Genomic DNA, 13734 nt, shown 5'->3' with positions numbered 1-13734 from the left:
TTTTCATTGAGATACTCAGATGAATTTCAATAATTTAATTTACGTTATGGACCATGCATCTCATTTTGCTTTCTTGAATTTCTTGATCACCAATAATTTTCATGAGAATTTCAGTTACTTCCTTCCCCATCTAAATGTAGTTTTTTAATAAGAATTCACATAGAAATAAATCTCATCACAAACTGCTATGCTCAACACTCTATTTTCTTTCTTCTGGTACTAGGATCAACTGTGATGACACTAAAACACTCTACGTATTTAAAATATTAAGGTTTCAATATTTTCAAAATAATTTCAAAGAGGGTCTTTTCCATATGCTTATCAAACCTTCTTTAAAACTCAACTATTATTAAGAAGTTCAAAGCTCATATTCTGTTTCCTTTAGGAAAAAGCTTGATGAGCCCTCCATACCTTAATTAGAGTCATCCTGGTGATTTGTTAATAAATCTCATGTTATCTCAGAACTCTGATTTTCTTGGCAAATGCTAGCTACAAAGAGTACTTGAAATAATTTAGACCACATGCTGATTTGCCTTTTTGTAGATCCTGAACTTATTTGCATAAAAATAACATTTTCTCTACATGTTCCCCTCACAATGTGATTAATACCTAAGAGTTTGCTCTCAAATTAGATGAAAAAAATCTCTTTATCATAGCTAATAGCCATTATAGATACTCTACAACATTTCTCTAATTTGGCATTACCTCTGAAATTACCTGGCACCTACCTTTGATTTTATGCTTATTATGAAAAATTCTGCTTTCAGACCAAGGTTTCTCAAGATCTTCAAAACTTCAAACATACTCTTTTGAACCTAAAATATGAGCTAAATATCTTTTTTTTCTTTTTTTGGGGGGGGGCAATTACTGGGGATTGAACTCAGGGGCACTCAACCACTGAGCCACATCCCCATCCCTATCTTTCATTTTATTTAGAGACAGAGTTGCTTAGCACCTCAGTTTTGTGAAGCTGGCTTTGAACTTGCCATCCTCCTATCTCAGCCTTCCAAGCCACTGAGATTACAGGCATGTACCACCATGCCCGACTTAAATATCTTTTATAGGACAATCTATTAATGTGATCCTCAAATGGTGAGGGTTTTGTAAGTCAATTTCAAATTATAGTTTTTGCATGTCTTTCATAACTAGAGTGCTTTTGATACTCAATTCACTATATAAATCTGATATTTCAGAGGATGGTAATGATGATTTGTATTTGTTTAAAGCCTTATTAAAATATCAATTCTTTCTATGCTTTCTTGTATAAGTTTTATAGTTTTAGATTTTTCATTTGAATTTATTTTTTTCTGAGTTTATTTCTGCATGTAGCACATGGTACACACTGAAGTTCATATTTTCTGTATATGAATATCCAATTTCTCCAGCACTGTTTATTGAAAAGACCATCCTTTCTTCCTAAAATTGTCTTTGTACTTAACCAAAAATCTAAAATCAATGTGTGTTTGATTTCACTGAATTCATCTGTTTTTATGCATTACAATGTCTTGACCTTGTAGCTTTGTAATAAGTCATGAAAGAAAATAAACAAAATATCTTCTGTTTCTATCAACTTCTGCTTTCTCAGATAAATTAAGAAAGGTGGCTCACATATGTATAATCAGATATACACTAAAAGAAAAGGACTTAAATTATTTTCTCTTACATTTACCTACAAAACATATAATTTAAAAGATATGCATACCATAGCAAGATTTCTCAAAAACTAAAAATTATGGATATTTGTTCACACATAAGAGGTACATGCCAATTATTAAGACAGCCATAAATATTTTGTTTCTCCTTTCTAAGCATAAAGGAAACTGGATATAAAGTCTTGAAATCAGCCATGTTAATGATTGAGTTGCAGAAAATGATTAGCTCTGAACAGACTAAAATAGTTTACAAAAGCAACCAAATTTTCAGAAACTAAGAGAGTAACATCTAATAAATGTCTACTACTGTTTCAGATGTTTCATTATATAAATAAGACTTATATTATTATAATCATACTCAGAATTTTGAAAAATCATCAAAGTAAGGTGGCTACACCCCACCTTTTTACTCATTTTACTTATTTCAGGATTTACTATCTTTGTCTGTTCTCAGGTTAGGAATAGAAAGCACATCAAGATAATAAAGCACAGAATAATACCATCAAGATTAGAAAAATAAAGCTTTAATGATAATTTATTGTTAATAAATGTAGAATCAAAGTTATTGAAGTGCTCCAAATCAAAGTGTTACCTAGTCTTTTTATTATGACCACGTTTTGGCAAAAATATAAACAAAGCCCCAAACTCCATGACTTTTTAAAGTTTAGTATTGTTTTATACAAACACCAACTCCTTCTAAGTTGATGTCTTTTTAATATATTTAAATTAAAATAACTTTTAACTCCTGGAGGATATAAATTAATTTAAAATGCATAAACAAATGTGTTTATATAATATTTCTCTAGACATCATAATAGTAGTAACCATACTTTACCGAGAAAGTTTTATCAGTGATAAAGTTGAAAATAAAATCATTTGAAATATTAACCATATCATGTTGGGTCTTAAAGGGAAATTTTGGGATGTTTGTTTGTGGTACTGAAGATTTAACCCATTGCAAAGCACTCTACCACTAGGCTATATCCCCAGGCCACCTGAATTAAAAATTTTTAAAATGCTCTTCTATTCAAGAAAATCTTTAGAATGAGCAAACAAAAATCTTAGGCCTTTGCTCTTTTTCATTGAAAATTCACTGTTAATTACTTGTATATTAGCTATCAGTCATGTAAACTCATAGAACCTCTTTTTGCTTTCCCAAACCATACTGTAGTTCCTGCTTGTATCTAGATGCTTGTTATTTAGCTGTTGGTTGGTAATGGTTACCTCCTCCTCTTCCAGCCTTTTCAATGAATCACCAGCAAATTTAATATATTGTGTCATGAGGGTAACTAGAGCAGTGTACCGGGTCCGTAGGTCCATGAACTGCAAGTAAAGAAAAAATTAATAAAAATGTAATTTCCAGTTGTCCTTAACAAATTGAATAAACTGAGTAATAATTGTAATATTAACTAAGCTTTGGTAGAATTAAACACACAACACCACAATAATTAATGGTAACTAGGTATCGATGAGCTACAGTTATGCACACCATGTGCATGCTAATTCTAAGTTTAATCAGGAAATACATTTATTTATCTTTGTAGTTAATCACTGATCCTGAATTGATCTTGATTTTAAAAAGGATTTTAAAAACTCTTAATAAAATGTAGTTATGGGTATAGATTTTCTGTTTGAGATAATAAAAATTTTCTGGAAATGATTAGTGGATATGATTACACAGCATTGTGATATATTAAAATGCCATTAAACTGTACCTTTTTAAATGATTAAAATGGTATATTTTATATCATGTTTTAACATAATAAAAATAAATAAAATTGTTTAAAAATATTGTTTTACTCTTTTATGCCCCATCCCCCTCATATTTTTATTACCTCTTGAATAATGAGATCTGCTGAGCTCTGCATTCTTCGGCGTTTCACTGGAGATTTTTGTTGTGAATCTACCATGGCCCGGTAGGTCATAGTTTGTAACTCATAGTCCTATATAAAAGAGTCAATATTATAAAATTAATTAAGGCAAGCCTAGAGCTTCATCCTACAGTGATTAAATGCAGAAAATTAAAATCTAGTTTCACTGAATGAATTTTAAATAAAACACTACAAAACTACATTTTTTAGGAATCTATCAGATCCTGGAGATGCTTCCAAGGTGTGTTGATAAAAGCAGTATGGTCAGGAAAAGTTCTCAATTCTTTTTGTAACTTCATAAAAATATTTATGTGGTGGCACATGCCTATAATCCCAGGGGCTTGGGAGGCTGAGACAGGAGAATCACAAGTTCAGGGCCAAGCTTCCCAACTTAGCTAAGGCCTTAAGCAACTTAGTGAGGCCCTAAGCAATTTAGTGAGACTCTGTCTCAAAATGAAAATAAAAGGGCTAGGGACTTAGCTCAGTGCTTAAGTGTACCTGGGTTCAACACTTGCACAAAAATACACACACATACACACACATAATATTTTAGTTATAAACAGTCTCCCCTTCCTCTGGCTAAACTATGGATCTAGAAAGTTGAGAAACTATAGTGATAACCAGAAAAGCATGGGAAACATCTGCTAAGTTAAAAAGTCAAAGCTTAGCCAGTATAGTGGCACACGACTATAATTCCAGCTGAAGGGGGCTGAGGCAGGAGGATCACAAGTTCAAGGCCAGCCTTGACAACTGACACAGTATTTTGAAATAAAAAGTAAATGGAATAGGGATATAGCTTTATGGTAAAGTGCTCCTGAGTTCAATCCCTAGAACGAAAAAGAAAAACAACAAAAAAAGTCAGAAGCTCCCTTGATGTTAGGGAAAAAAAACACAAAAAAGAGGAAAAAGGGTTAGGAAACGAATTTCAGAGCTATATATTTATTCCGATATTTATGTTCATGAGGGAGGGTATGTGGGTGTGTCGGTGTGCGTGCATACATGCTCAGGCACACATGTGGCAGAGAGAGACATACATACACACACACACACACACACACACACACACACAATGAACAAATCAGGGACTGTCATTGGACTCCAATTTCACCCAGAATTTCTAGACAAGGATAAAAAAAAGTCTGAGCGTGGTAATGCACACCTGTAATCCCAAAGGCTTAGGAGGCTGAGGCAGGAGGATCATGAGTTCAAAGACAGCCTCAGTAAATGTGAGGTGCTACGCCACTCAGTGAGACCCTCTCTCTACTAGCATGGCTTTTAAAATACATCACAGCCTTATATACTGAACATTAAATTTGACTAGAGTAACTAAATCTTACCTTTACTATAGCTGAGTATTGTTCTGCATATTTTTGACATTCATCCATTTTGCTTTGTTTCATTTCTATTTCAGACACCAGCATCTAGAAACACACACAGTTTAGAAAAAACAGGATGAGAAACTCTATGCTACTTTATTTCTTAAGATGCTTCAGAACTAAGAAATACTCACATCACTTAAAAGTACAACTCCTAAGCCCTTTGCATTTAATATGCAACTTGCCTTACAGGAAAATTACAAATTAAATATACAATTTAGCTTATGGGTAAATTATAAACTTCTAGATTAAGACTTCTAAGTGACCTATATCCTCATGAGGATTCAAAAGCAAAAATTACTAAACCCCATAGGAATTATGCAAAAGCGGTCTGGATACGCTTGACTATCACCTATTCCTGATGAAAACAGAGTTAGAAATTACTAACCCCTAAAGTTAGAACAAAACTCCCCAACCACTCAATGTTCTGTCCAACATCACTGTATAATTTTCTACTACTCTGTATTTTCATTTATTTGGGAACTCATGAAACTATTTTGGCCAGAAAAGTATCAAAGAGATTTCCATGCCTATGATTAAATGATCATTAGGAATGTGAAAACTTCCAAATTATTGCCAAGAAATAAAAATAAGTAATGTACATAGGTTTGGGTTGCAGAATTTAAGTATTATGTACTCCCCATTTTTCTCAAAATATCTGCTTTTAAGACAGGAAAGGAAGATAAGGGATGTGACTGACCAAATGTAGACACAACCTTGGGACAAGGAATTTTTTTACAGACCTTCTGTTGATTCAACTGTGTGGCTAGGGTTTTGCTGTTTTCAGGCTGATTTTCTTGAATCTTTCTCTGAGTAGTTTCCACCTGCTGGATCCAATCATCTAAAGGATGATAGGTGTCTCTGTAATATTTTAGTGATTTCCCGATGCCCTCCAAGTCCCGTAGCCTAAGAGAACAGAAAGAGAACAGACAGTTTCCAACAGCATCCATAAGAAGGGTAGAAGGTGTAGGGAAGGGAGAGAGAAAAGCACTGTCCTATTCACCAAGCACAATAAAGGGGTATCTGTAAAGCATTCAAGGCTGCAGCACCCCAAGGTACATATCCAAGGGCCCTTCACACTGGCTTTGAGTTGAGTTGTAACTATTTTTTTCCTGGAGTTGTACAATTTAGTGATACTGGTTATTCTACCTACGAATGAGCCCAAGAGATGAAAGTTAAAAACCGGGAAAATAGGGACTTAATAATAACTATTATCAGAAAGTCTTGAACAACCAAGGTTTGGTTCAAATGGCAGCTCACTTTTGAAATGAAGAGAAGGCACTTTAAAGTGGCTCAACATGGACTCAGTGTATTTTCCAGGAGCTATGATCAAAAACTTGTTGCTATAATTCTAAAACCTTGTTGCTATAATTCTAAAAACTTGTTGCTATAATTCTAAAACATTTTAACCTACAGAAACAAGACACTATATGTATGAACATTATTTCATTTCTCAATCTCATAAAAGCATCTAATTTACACTGATATAAACTAAAGATGAATGAGAAAGGACGCTAATCCATGTCTTTAAAGATGAGCCCTAAAACTATCCCATTTCATGTTTTTAAATTTTCACTGATTTAAACTTTCTTATATCTTCAATTAAAATGAACATCAGGCCATTTCAATTTATTTACATTTCTTAGGTCTAATATATATTGTTATATAGAGCCCTAACAAATAAACATGTGATTCATGCTCTTAGTCATGTGTGGATATCATATGTTAGTAATAATTACAAAACTGTATTGTTTTCTTTTTCTTCAAAAAAAAACAATAAATTAATTCCACAAATGTCAGAAAACATCAATATTTTTAATTACACAGGATTGAAAAATGCTTATTTTGAAGTTAAATGTCTTATTAAAGTGTACCACATAGGAAAGAAATATAATTAGGTACAGCTCTTGTAGTTAACACAATTAACTATGGAATTTTTAAAAAAGCTTAAGTTTGAAGTTTATCCAATATCCATAGATAAGACATCAAATCTGCACTTAAACTGAACCAATAATGATATGTACCTGTTGTCAATCTGCACTTGAACATTTTGCCACCTTTCAACTAACTGATCTGCTTTTTCCTTGTGCCAGTCAAAATCAAGGTCCCTTTCTTTATACGTCTTAAACATTTCATCACTGATGGCCTTTGCCTTCTGCAACTCATCCTCCAGGGCGTGGAAAACCTCTCTCTTTTCATCAACTTCAGACCGCCATTGCTAAAATACATTAATTAAAGAGAGTTATAAAATTAATCAATGAGTTACGGGGGGTGCGCATTAGTTATGCAATGTTACAATTTATTTATAAATGACACATAAAATCAGATGAAGTAAAGACTATATTTCACACACTAAGTATATTAGGCTTAACTTTATTAAATGGCCAATATCTGGCTATAGTTTGATGTGTTTTGTTGTTTCTTGTTTTGTGGTACTAAAGATTGAACCCAGAGGCACTTTACCACTGGGCTATATCTCCAGCCTTTGTTATTTTTTGCCAGAGTCTTGTCAAGTTGCCAACGCTGTTATCAAATTTTCAAACCTCTTGCCTCTATCTCCCTAGTAACTAGGATTACAGGTCTGTAAAACCATACCCAGCAACTGTGCTTTTATTTTTAAAAAATGACAATTTTATTAAGTTCAGAGTTTTCAAATTAATAAGATAAATATATTCTTTAAGTTTGTCACCTATAAATATAAAACATTTTTTTCATTTTTTTTTAATGTTACTAATCTCATTATTTAAAAATGAATACATGGGGGCTGGTGTTGTAGCTTAGTGGTTGAGCACTTCCCTTGCATGTATGAGGCACTGAGTTTGATCCTCAGCACAACATAAAAAATTAAATAAATAAAACAAAGATATAAAAAAATGAATACATGAATTAAAATTCAGAGATAACTTCACAATGTTTTGCAACTGCTCTGCTAAGTGCATTATGTACAGAAATAGTGAGTGCAATCACCAAGCTTTTTCCTTTCTTCAATTAATTCTTCTGTCTCTTTTAGTAGGTGAATTTATTATAAATAAGTTCATTTTCAGGTTCAATTTCTCTTGTGATCAACATGAATTGATTATAAAAACCTAATGTCAAAAAAAACCTACTTTCAAAAATGTTTAAGCTTCAAATAAGTATGTTGCTCATATTATGATTGAACATATTTATTTATAGTAAATTATAGAATTATAGAGATGAAATAGACTGAATACATCAAAAATATATTCCAACCAAGATACTTAGTGCTGATTTTGAAGATCTGAACTCAGTGCTAAAAAAATATTTATATGATCTTGAAAAATAGCCAAAAGTAAGACTCTTACCTTTAAAGTACTTATTAGATTCTCAATATTATTCTTGTCAGCTATAACTGCTTCTTCTTCACATAGTTTGGTTTCATAAAGTTTTACAAGGGCTTCTGCAGCTTGAGTGTTTTTTAATACCAAATTAACTGTTTTCAGCCTTTAAAAGGAAATTAAATAATAGCTCTTACTGTTGCATTTTTATTTTTGCATAATTCAGTCCTAAAGTACCATTATGACACATGGCATAGTGTATTTTTCAGAGGAGAACACTGAAAATTTACTGTAAGATTGGCATTCAACTGACTCTCTTCTGAATAGACAGTATGTACTCCAACACGTGCTCTGCCCCACAGTCAGTATTCATAAAGAGATTCCAACATAAAACAATTTCTAAGTTTGTTTAACCAAGTAAAGACAGAAACCCCTGCAGGTTAGGACTGCTACACTATCAGAACCATAATGTGGGAAGATAATGCCTTAGGCACTAATCTTAAAGCATTTATATCCCCTTTCAGCATGAAGAAGTGTTATAAATCCACAGGAAAATTTAATATATTTCTTAAGACAAAATAAAATTGAATATTTCTGTTCATAAATTTTTAAATTAACAGCATATAAAAGTGATGACATTAAGAGGCAAATTGCATGTTAGTACGGTAGTTACATACTTCTCGATGTATGTAGAAGACATAGAATAGACTTGGTTCATGTTCTGAACAACCACGCTGAGCTCAGATCTTAGGGTAGGAACAGATGAAGAGGCTGCTGCTTGACTGAAAAACTCTTCACATTTATTTGTGATGGTTCCTAAATCATCTTTAAGTCGTTCCAGCTCTTTCTTTAGTTTCTATAAGACAGTGAACATACACAGGTATTAGGTGATCACTCCAGATGGGGTAATTTTCTTAAAATAGTTTAAAAACACATTTTACATTATGGTCACTGACTTTAAAATCTACAAATTCTATAATTTTTCTCTATCAAAGAAACAAAGACTTGGAATTCCAGTTTTATAATCAGTGCTGCCTATCTCCTTAGACTCAAACATAACTTATCACCCAGGTATACAGCAGGGGTATAATGACTCATTTGAGAAACCCCTCAAGATGAGTGAAAGGGCACAAGCTTGCATGTTTACCTAAGTCAGAGGTAAAATTACAGAATCACATTTTACAATCAGTAATAAACACACAATCAGACCTTTCCAAGTAACCAGTGTGCAAAGTTGAACCTGTATGGTTACTAAGAAAGTCCTTGATCTTATTTTTTTGCCCCAACATATTTGTAACTCTTACCTCCTGCTCTGTGATTCTGAACACACTTTCATGCAAATCATCTCTTTCCAGGGGAGTTCGGATCTGTCTGATTAGTCGATCTTCACAGTTCTCTAATCTAAGTCTAATGTTTCGAACTTCAGAGATATAGAGATTATAAACTGATTCCTCTTGCTCCTCTGTAAAAATAAATGTTTAAAAAATACCTTGTTTTTTTTCCTACCTTTGAATGATCTTATTCATGTTTTAATACAGCAATTTTCCTATTACTGGGTAACAATTTAGTCAAATTTACAGCTCCTATTATCATCACAAACTCACTTTAAAACTTCAAGTGTAAATCTTAAAAATAGGAATTTTAAAATTTAAGAAGTTAATAAAATTTCCCTAGAGCCATCTGAAGCACCAATTTCTGATTCATGCTGTCCAAAGAGAATAATATATTGTCCCTTTTTATGTTTATTTATAAACATAATGTGAATTATATAAGTTATTTATAAACATAATGTGAATTATTTAAGTTGTAGATTTTTAAAATTAAATATAATCCTTAAAAGTAAAAAGAAAATGAAGAATGTGTGAATGTTTCAGATTTTAAAAACCAGAAAATTACTAATAAAACATTTTTTATCTAAGAAACATCAAAAGAGTTATGAGTAAAAATTATATTTAGGGCTAGAGTTGAGGCTCAGTGGTAGAGCACTTGCGTAGCATGAGTGAGGGAAGTTCTGGGTTCAATTCTCAGCACAGCATATAAATAAATGAATAAAATACAGGTCCATCAACATCTAAAAAAATATTTTTAAAGATATATATTTAATAAAATTTAACTAAACATTTTGCTTTTAATCCCTATATATAATTATACGTGAGAAAATAATTGAGTCTTTCCTATACCTGAAGGGTCACTATCCTAAACACGATCTTTCAGAAGATGTTGAAAAGGTGATGTAGTGAGGATTCATCTTTTTCGTAATATTTGGCTGGCATCTTTTTGTTAATTCATCACTTAGAAATAAGTGAATCTCTCCTTGAATCTTCCTACATCAAACTTTTGGTTTTGGTAATGCAGGTGCTTGAAACTGAAGCCTTGTGTGTGCTAGGCAGATGGTCTACCATTGAGCTACTACTCCAGCCATACATTTTTGTTTTGGTGTTCCAACAATTGTATCTCTATATCACAAACTGAGTGATGTAATACAAACAAGATTAGGATTCCCACTGAGAACACTAAGCTCCTGAATTAAACCAAACATCTGTGGGCGGGGGTGGAGGGACCAGAAATTCCCATGCTTTACCTCTTTCTGCAGACTTAAGAAGTTCTTGGTAATACTGTTTACATACATTAACTTCCTTTTCGAGTTGTGTTATATCAGAGCCTGAAAATACTTGGGATTCCTGGCTGTCTTCCAGAAAATCTTCAAAACGAGACTGGAGATTACTCAGAACTTGCTGATGTTCACCAGGCAACATTGTCTTGATCTAAAGAAGACCAAAGACCCATATAATTAAATAATTATAGTAGCAAGAGTTAAATCTAAATGAGACAAATCTCTTGCTGATCTCAGCATATTCCAGTTTACATTAATAAATAGTTATAAGTAGAAGAACCATTTGAAAATTAATATTCTCTTCTGTTAACAATTTCAGGTTAAAAAACAAGTCAATAAAGTTCAATAAACTTAATTATAAACTACATAAATCTCTCCATGTCCAAACACTATGTCCTATCCTGACATCTCAGCTCTAGATGAAATCTGTTATCTCCAGAATTCTCTAATTATTTGAAAGTGCCTGTACATGGCAGGCATCTAACAAACATTCACTGATGCTTGAATATCAGCAAGGGTCTGCCAGGCTTTATCCTATTCTGGAGCAAATACAAAGTCCACCCCATGCATGACAAGGCATTTCACATTTCTGGACATATAGGGTTGATGTGTACATTTCACTTACTGAAGCCACATTGCTAGCTCGAATTCTCTCAATTTCATTGATGAGATAATGCCAGGATACTACACTCTTCATGTTAATGTGAGACTCATGCCAAAGAGTCAGGACATTTTGATACTGTTGCTCAATTCTGAAATATAAAAGAAAATACAAATTAAGTCTTTCCACACCTTCTGAAAGCATTCTACAATTTTTCCTTTTGTTTGTGAAATAATCCATGTTTACTAGTTGTAGAGTCTTCAGATTCTGAGCAGACTTGATAAAATATTGATTGTTTCTTTAACCTTCAGAAGGCCCCCAAAACAAGTTCTACGTCTTCAGCTAATAAATACAAACCTGTTTGCAAAGTCAACTGCTTCTTTATTTGGTGGAGGAACAGTGAAGCACACAGATGGGACCATGGCCTCATTCCCAGTAGGACTAATGACCTTCCATTTAGCACGATGAGAGTTATTTGCCAAAACACATTCATCATCTTTGTATATGGTTATCTGGTGTTAAATGAAGAACAGAATCAGATCACTATTAGCTAATTTTTTTCCATACTCAATCCTGAGATTTGTTTTGTTTTATGAGATGGAAAAATGTCATCACTACTAAGCAACATGACCTTGTTTTATAATACATGAATAGTAACAGAAACTGGTCTGTACCTCAATTTGTCGGTAGTCACAGATAGCTTTGATTGGAATTGAAGTTTTGAGTTGACAGTCAGGATTCCTTGGCTTCAGCTGAATGATTGTTTTTGCTCTCCCCATCAGACTTGCTACTGAGCTCTTATACTGTAGAAGTTCTTCTTTCTCTTCCTACATTGTAAATAGAATGGATTTTAAGAAGTGAAAGACTTGTACTCTCCATTCCTTCAGAGATTTACACAAATAAAATTTCACCTGAAAAGTTATTCCTTAGCCACCTGGTCTCAACTTCCAGTTCCTCCTTACCCCCTCCTGCATTCTTCTTCCCTTATTTTGTTTGTTCAGATTTTGTTTTGTTTTTTCCTCTTTAGCATTTACCACTGCCTAATACACTACCTACATTTTATTTAACATGTTAGCACCACAAAGGTGGAGATTCTTGTCTGCTTTGTTCATTGTCCTGAAACTATAACAGTGCCTAGGGTATAGAAAGCTCCTAACAAATATTTGTGGAATAAACAACTAAACACACTCACCCAGAGTATTGTTAAAGCATCTTAAAGCATCAAGGCTATCATATAAAAAACACTTCTGTTGTGTTACCAAAAATTCCTAAACATTTAAATGCTTAATCAAATGAAGTAAGAATATATGAGTACCAATAAAATTAAGTTCTGCACATAAAGTGTAATAAATTAATTAACAATAAATTAATAAATAAAACACTAATCCAACCACTATTCTGCATTGTGGATGGAATGCATGAGTTTTTGTATGAGTACCATTGATTCCTGAACAAGGTCTTCCAGCTTGTGAATGCCGCTTGATCTATCACAGCTATACTTCCGCTGAATGGCGTCTTTTAGATTCCTTAAATAATCAGTAGCTTCTTTGGCATCATTGAAAAACTAAGGAAAGAGAAAACTTGTCAGTCAGAGCTCGTTAAATGCCAGTAAAGCACAGAATTGTCAAGTTTGGATAACCAGGCCCTGTGTGTACCCCTTATTAAGCAAGAACAGAATAAAAGCACAAGATAACTTGATAGCTACACCCTTCTTGAGTCATACAACACTTGAACTTTTGAGACAGGGTCTCGCTAAGATGCTGAGGCTAGCCTCTAATTTGTCATCCTCCTGTCTCAACCTTCTGAGTCACTGGGATTACAGGCATGTGCCACCACATTCAGCTTAAAGTAGTTTTTAAAGAATTTTTCTTTTTTAACAGAATGCTGCAATCTCTCTAACAGGACATGAAATTAACCCTTATATCCTACAAAGAAAACATTTCAGTTTATTCATTCTGCACACTATATACATGCTTATGTGTGTAATAACTTATGAAGAAGATTTCTGCAAGTCAGCCCAAATCACTATGTTATCTACTGGAGTCCTGGTTCTATTAACATACCTCAAAATATGCAGTGTTCTCCTTTATGTGCTGCTCCACACACTGGCAGAGTTGCAAGATCCAGCTCCACTGAGTCTGCATGGCAGCTCTGTAGGCCTTCAAGACAAAACACAGCCATTAAAACCAGATGGAAAGAATAAGGTACCTGCTGTGCTGGGGAGGTAGTCTAGGCTTAGAGTGATTTCTTAGCATCCACAAGGCCAGGGTTCAATATCCCGCACTGCAACAATCACAACAACAAAATAGGCATGTCTACACTGG

The 13734-nt window shown here is 33.4% G+C and overlaps 1 protein-coding gene across 10 annotated transcripts in view; it reads right to left on the bottom strand.

Annotated features, from left to right (window-relative positions):
• The window catches only part of Dst (dystonin), a 334297-nt gene that overhangs the window by 142463 nt on the left and 178100 nt on the right, over positions 1 to 13734 (bottom strand). For all 10 annotated transcript variants that reach the window (XM_026398944.2, XM_077801782.1, XM_077801781.1 and 7 more), the window contains 14 exons: positions 13474 to 13569; positions 12849 to 12974; positions 12085 to 12237; positions 11768 to 11922; positions 11435 to 11561; positions 10777 to 10960; positions 9500 to 9657; positions 8873 to 9051; positions 8223 to 8361; positions 6924 to 7117; positions 5643 to 5805; positions 4861 to 4944; positions 3488 to 3595; positions 2877 to 2975 (listed from right to left, as the gene is read on the bottom strand). In XM_026398944.2, the coding sequence (XP_026254729.2) occupies positions 2877 to 2975; positions 3488 to 3595; positions 4861 to 4944; positions 5643 to 5805; positions 6924 to 7117; positions 8223 to 8361; positions 8873 to 9051; positions 9500 to 9657; positions 10777 to 10960; positions 11435 to 11561; positions 11768 to 11922; positions 12085 to 12237; positions 12849 to 12974; positions 13474 to 13569 (1965 nt within the window). The remainder of the gene's footprint in view (positions 1 to 2876; positions 2976 to 3487; positions 3596 to 4860; positions 4945 to 5642; positions 5806 to 6923; positions 7118 to 8222; positions 8362 to 8872; positions 9052 to 9499; positions 9658 to 10776; positions 10961 to 11434; positions 11562 to 11767; positions 11923 to 12084; positions 12238 to 12848; positions 12975 to 13473; positions 13570 to 13734) is intronic.

Source organism: Urocitellus parryii, chromosome 8 (genome assembly GCF_045843805.1).
Source record: "Urocitellus parryii isolate mUroPar1 chromosome 8, mUroPar1.hap1, whole genome shotgun sequence".
Lineage (NCBI taxonomy): Eukaryota > Metazoa > Chordata > Mammalia > Rodentia > Sciuridae > Urocitellus > Urocitellus parryii.
The sequence above is the reverse complement of the archived record's forward strand: the minus strand, read 5'-3'. Positions and strand labels throughout refer to the sequence as shown.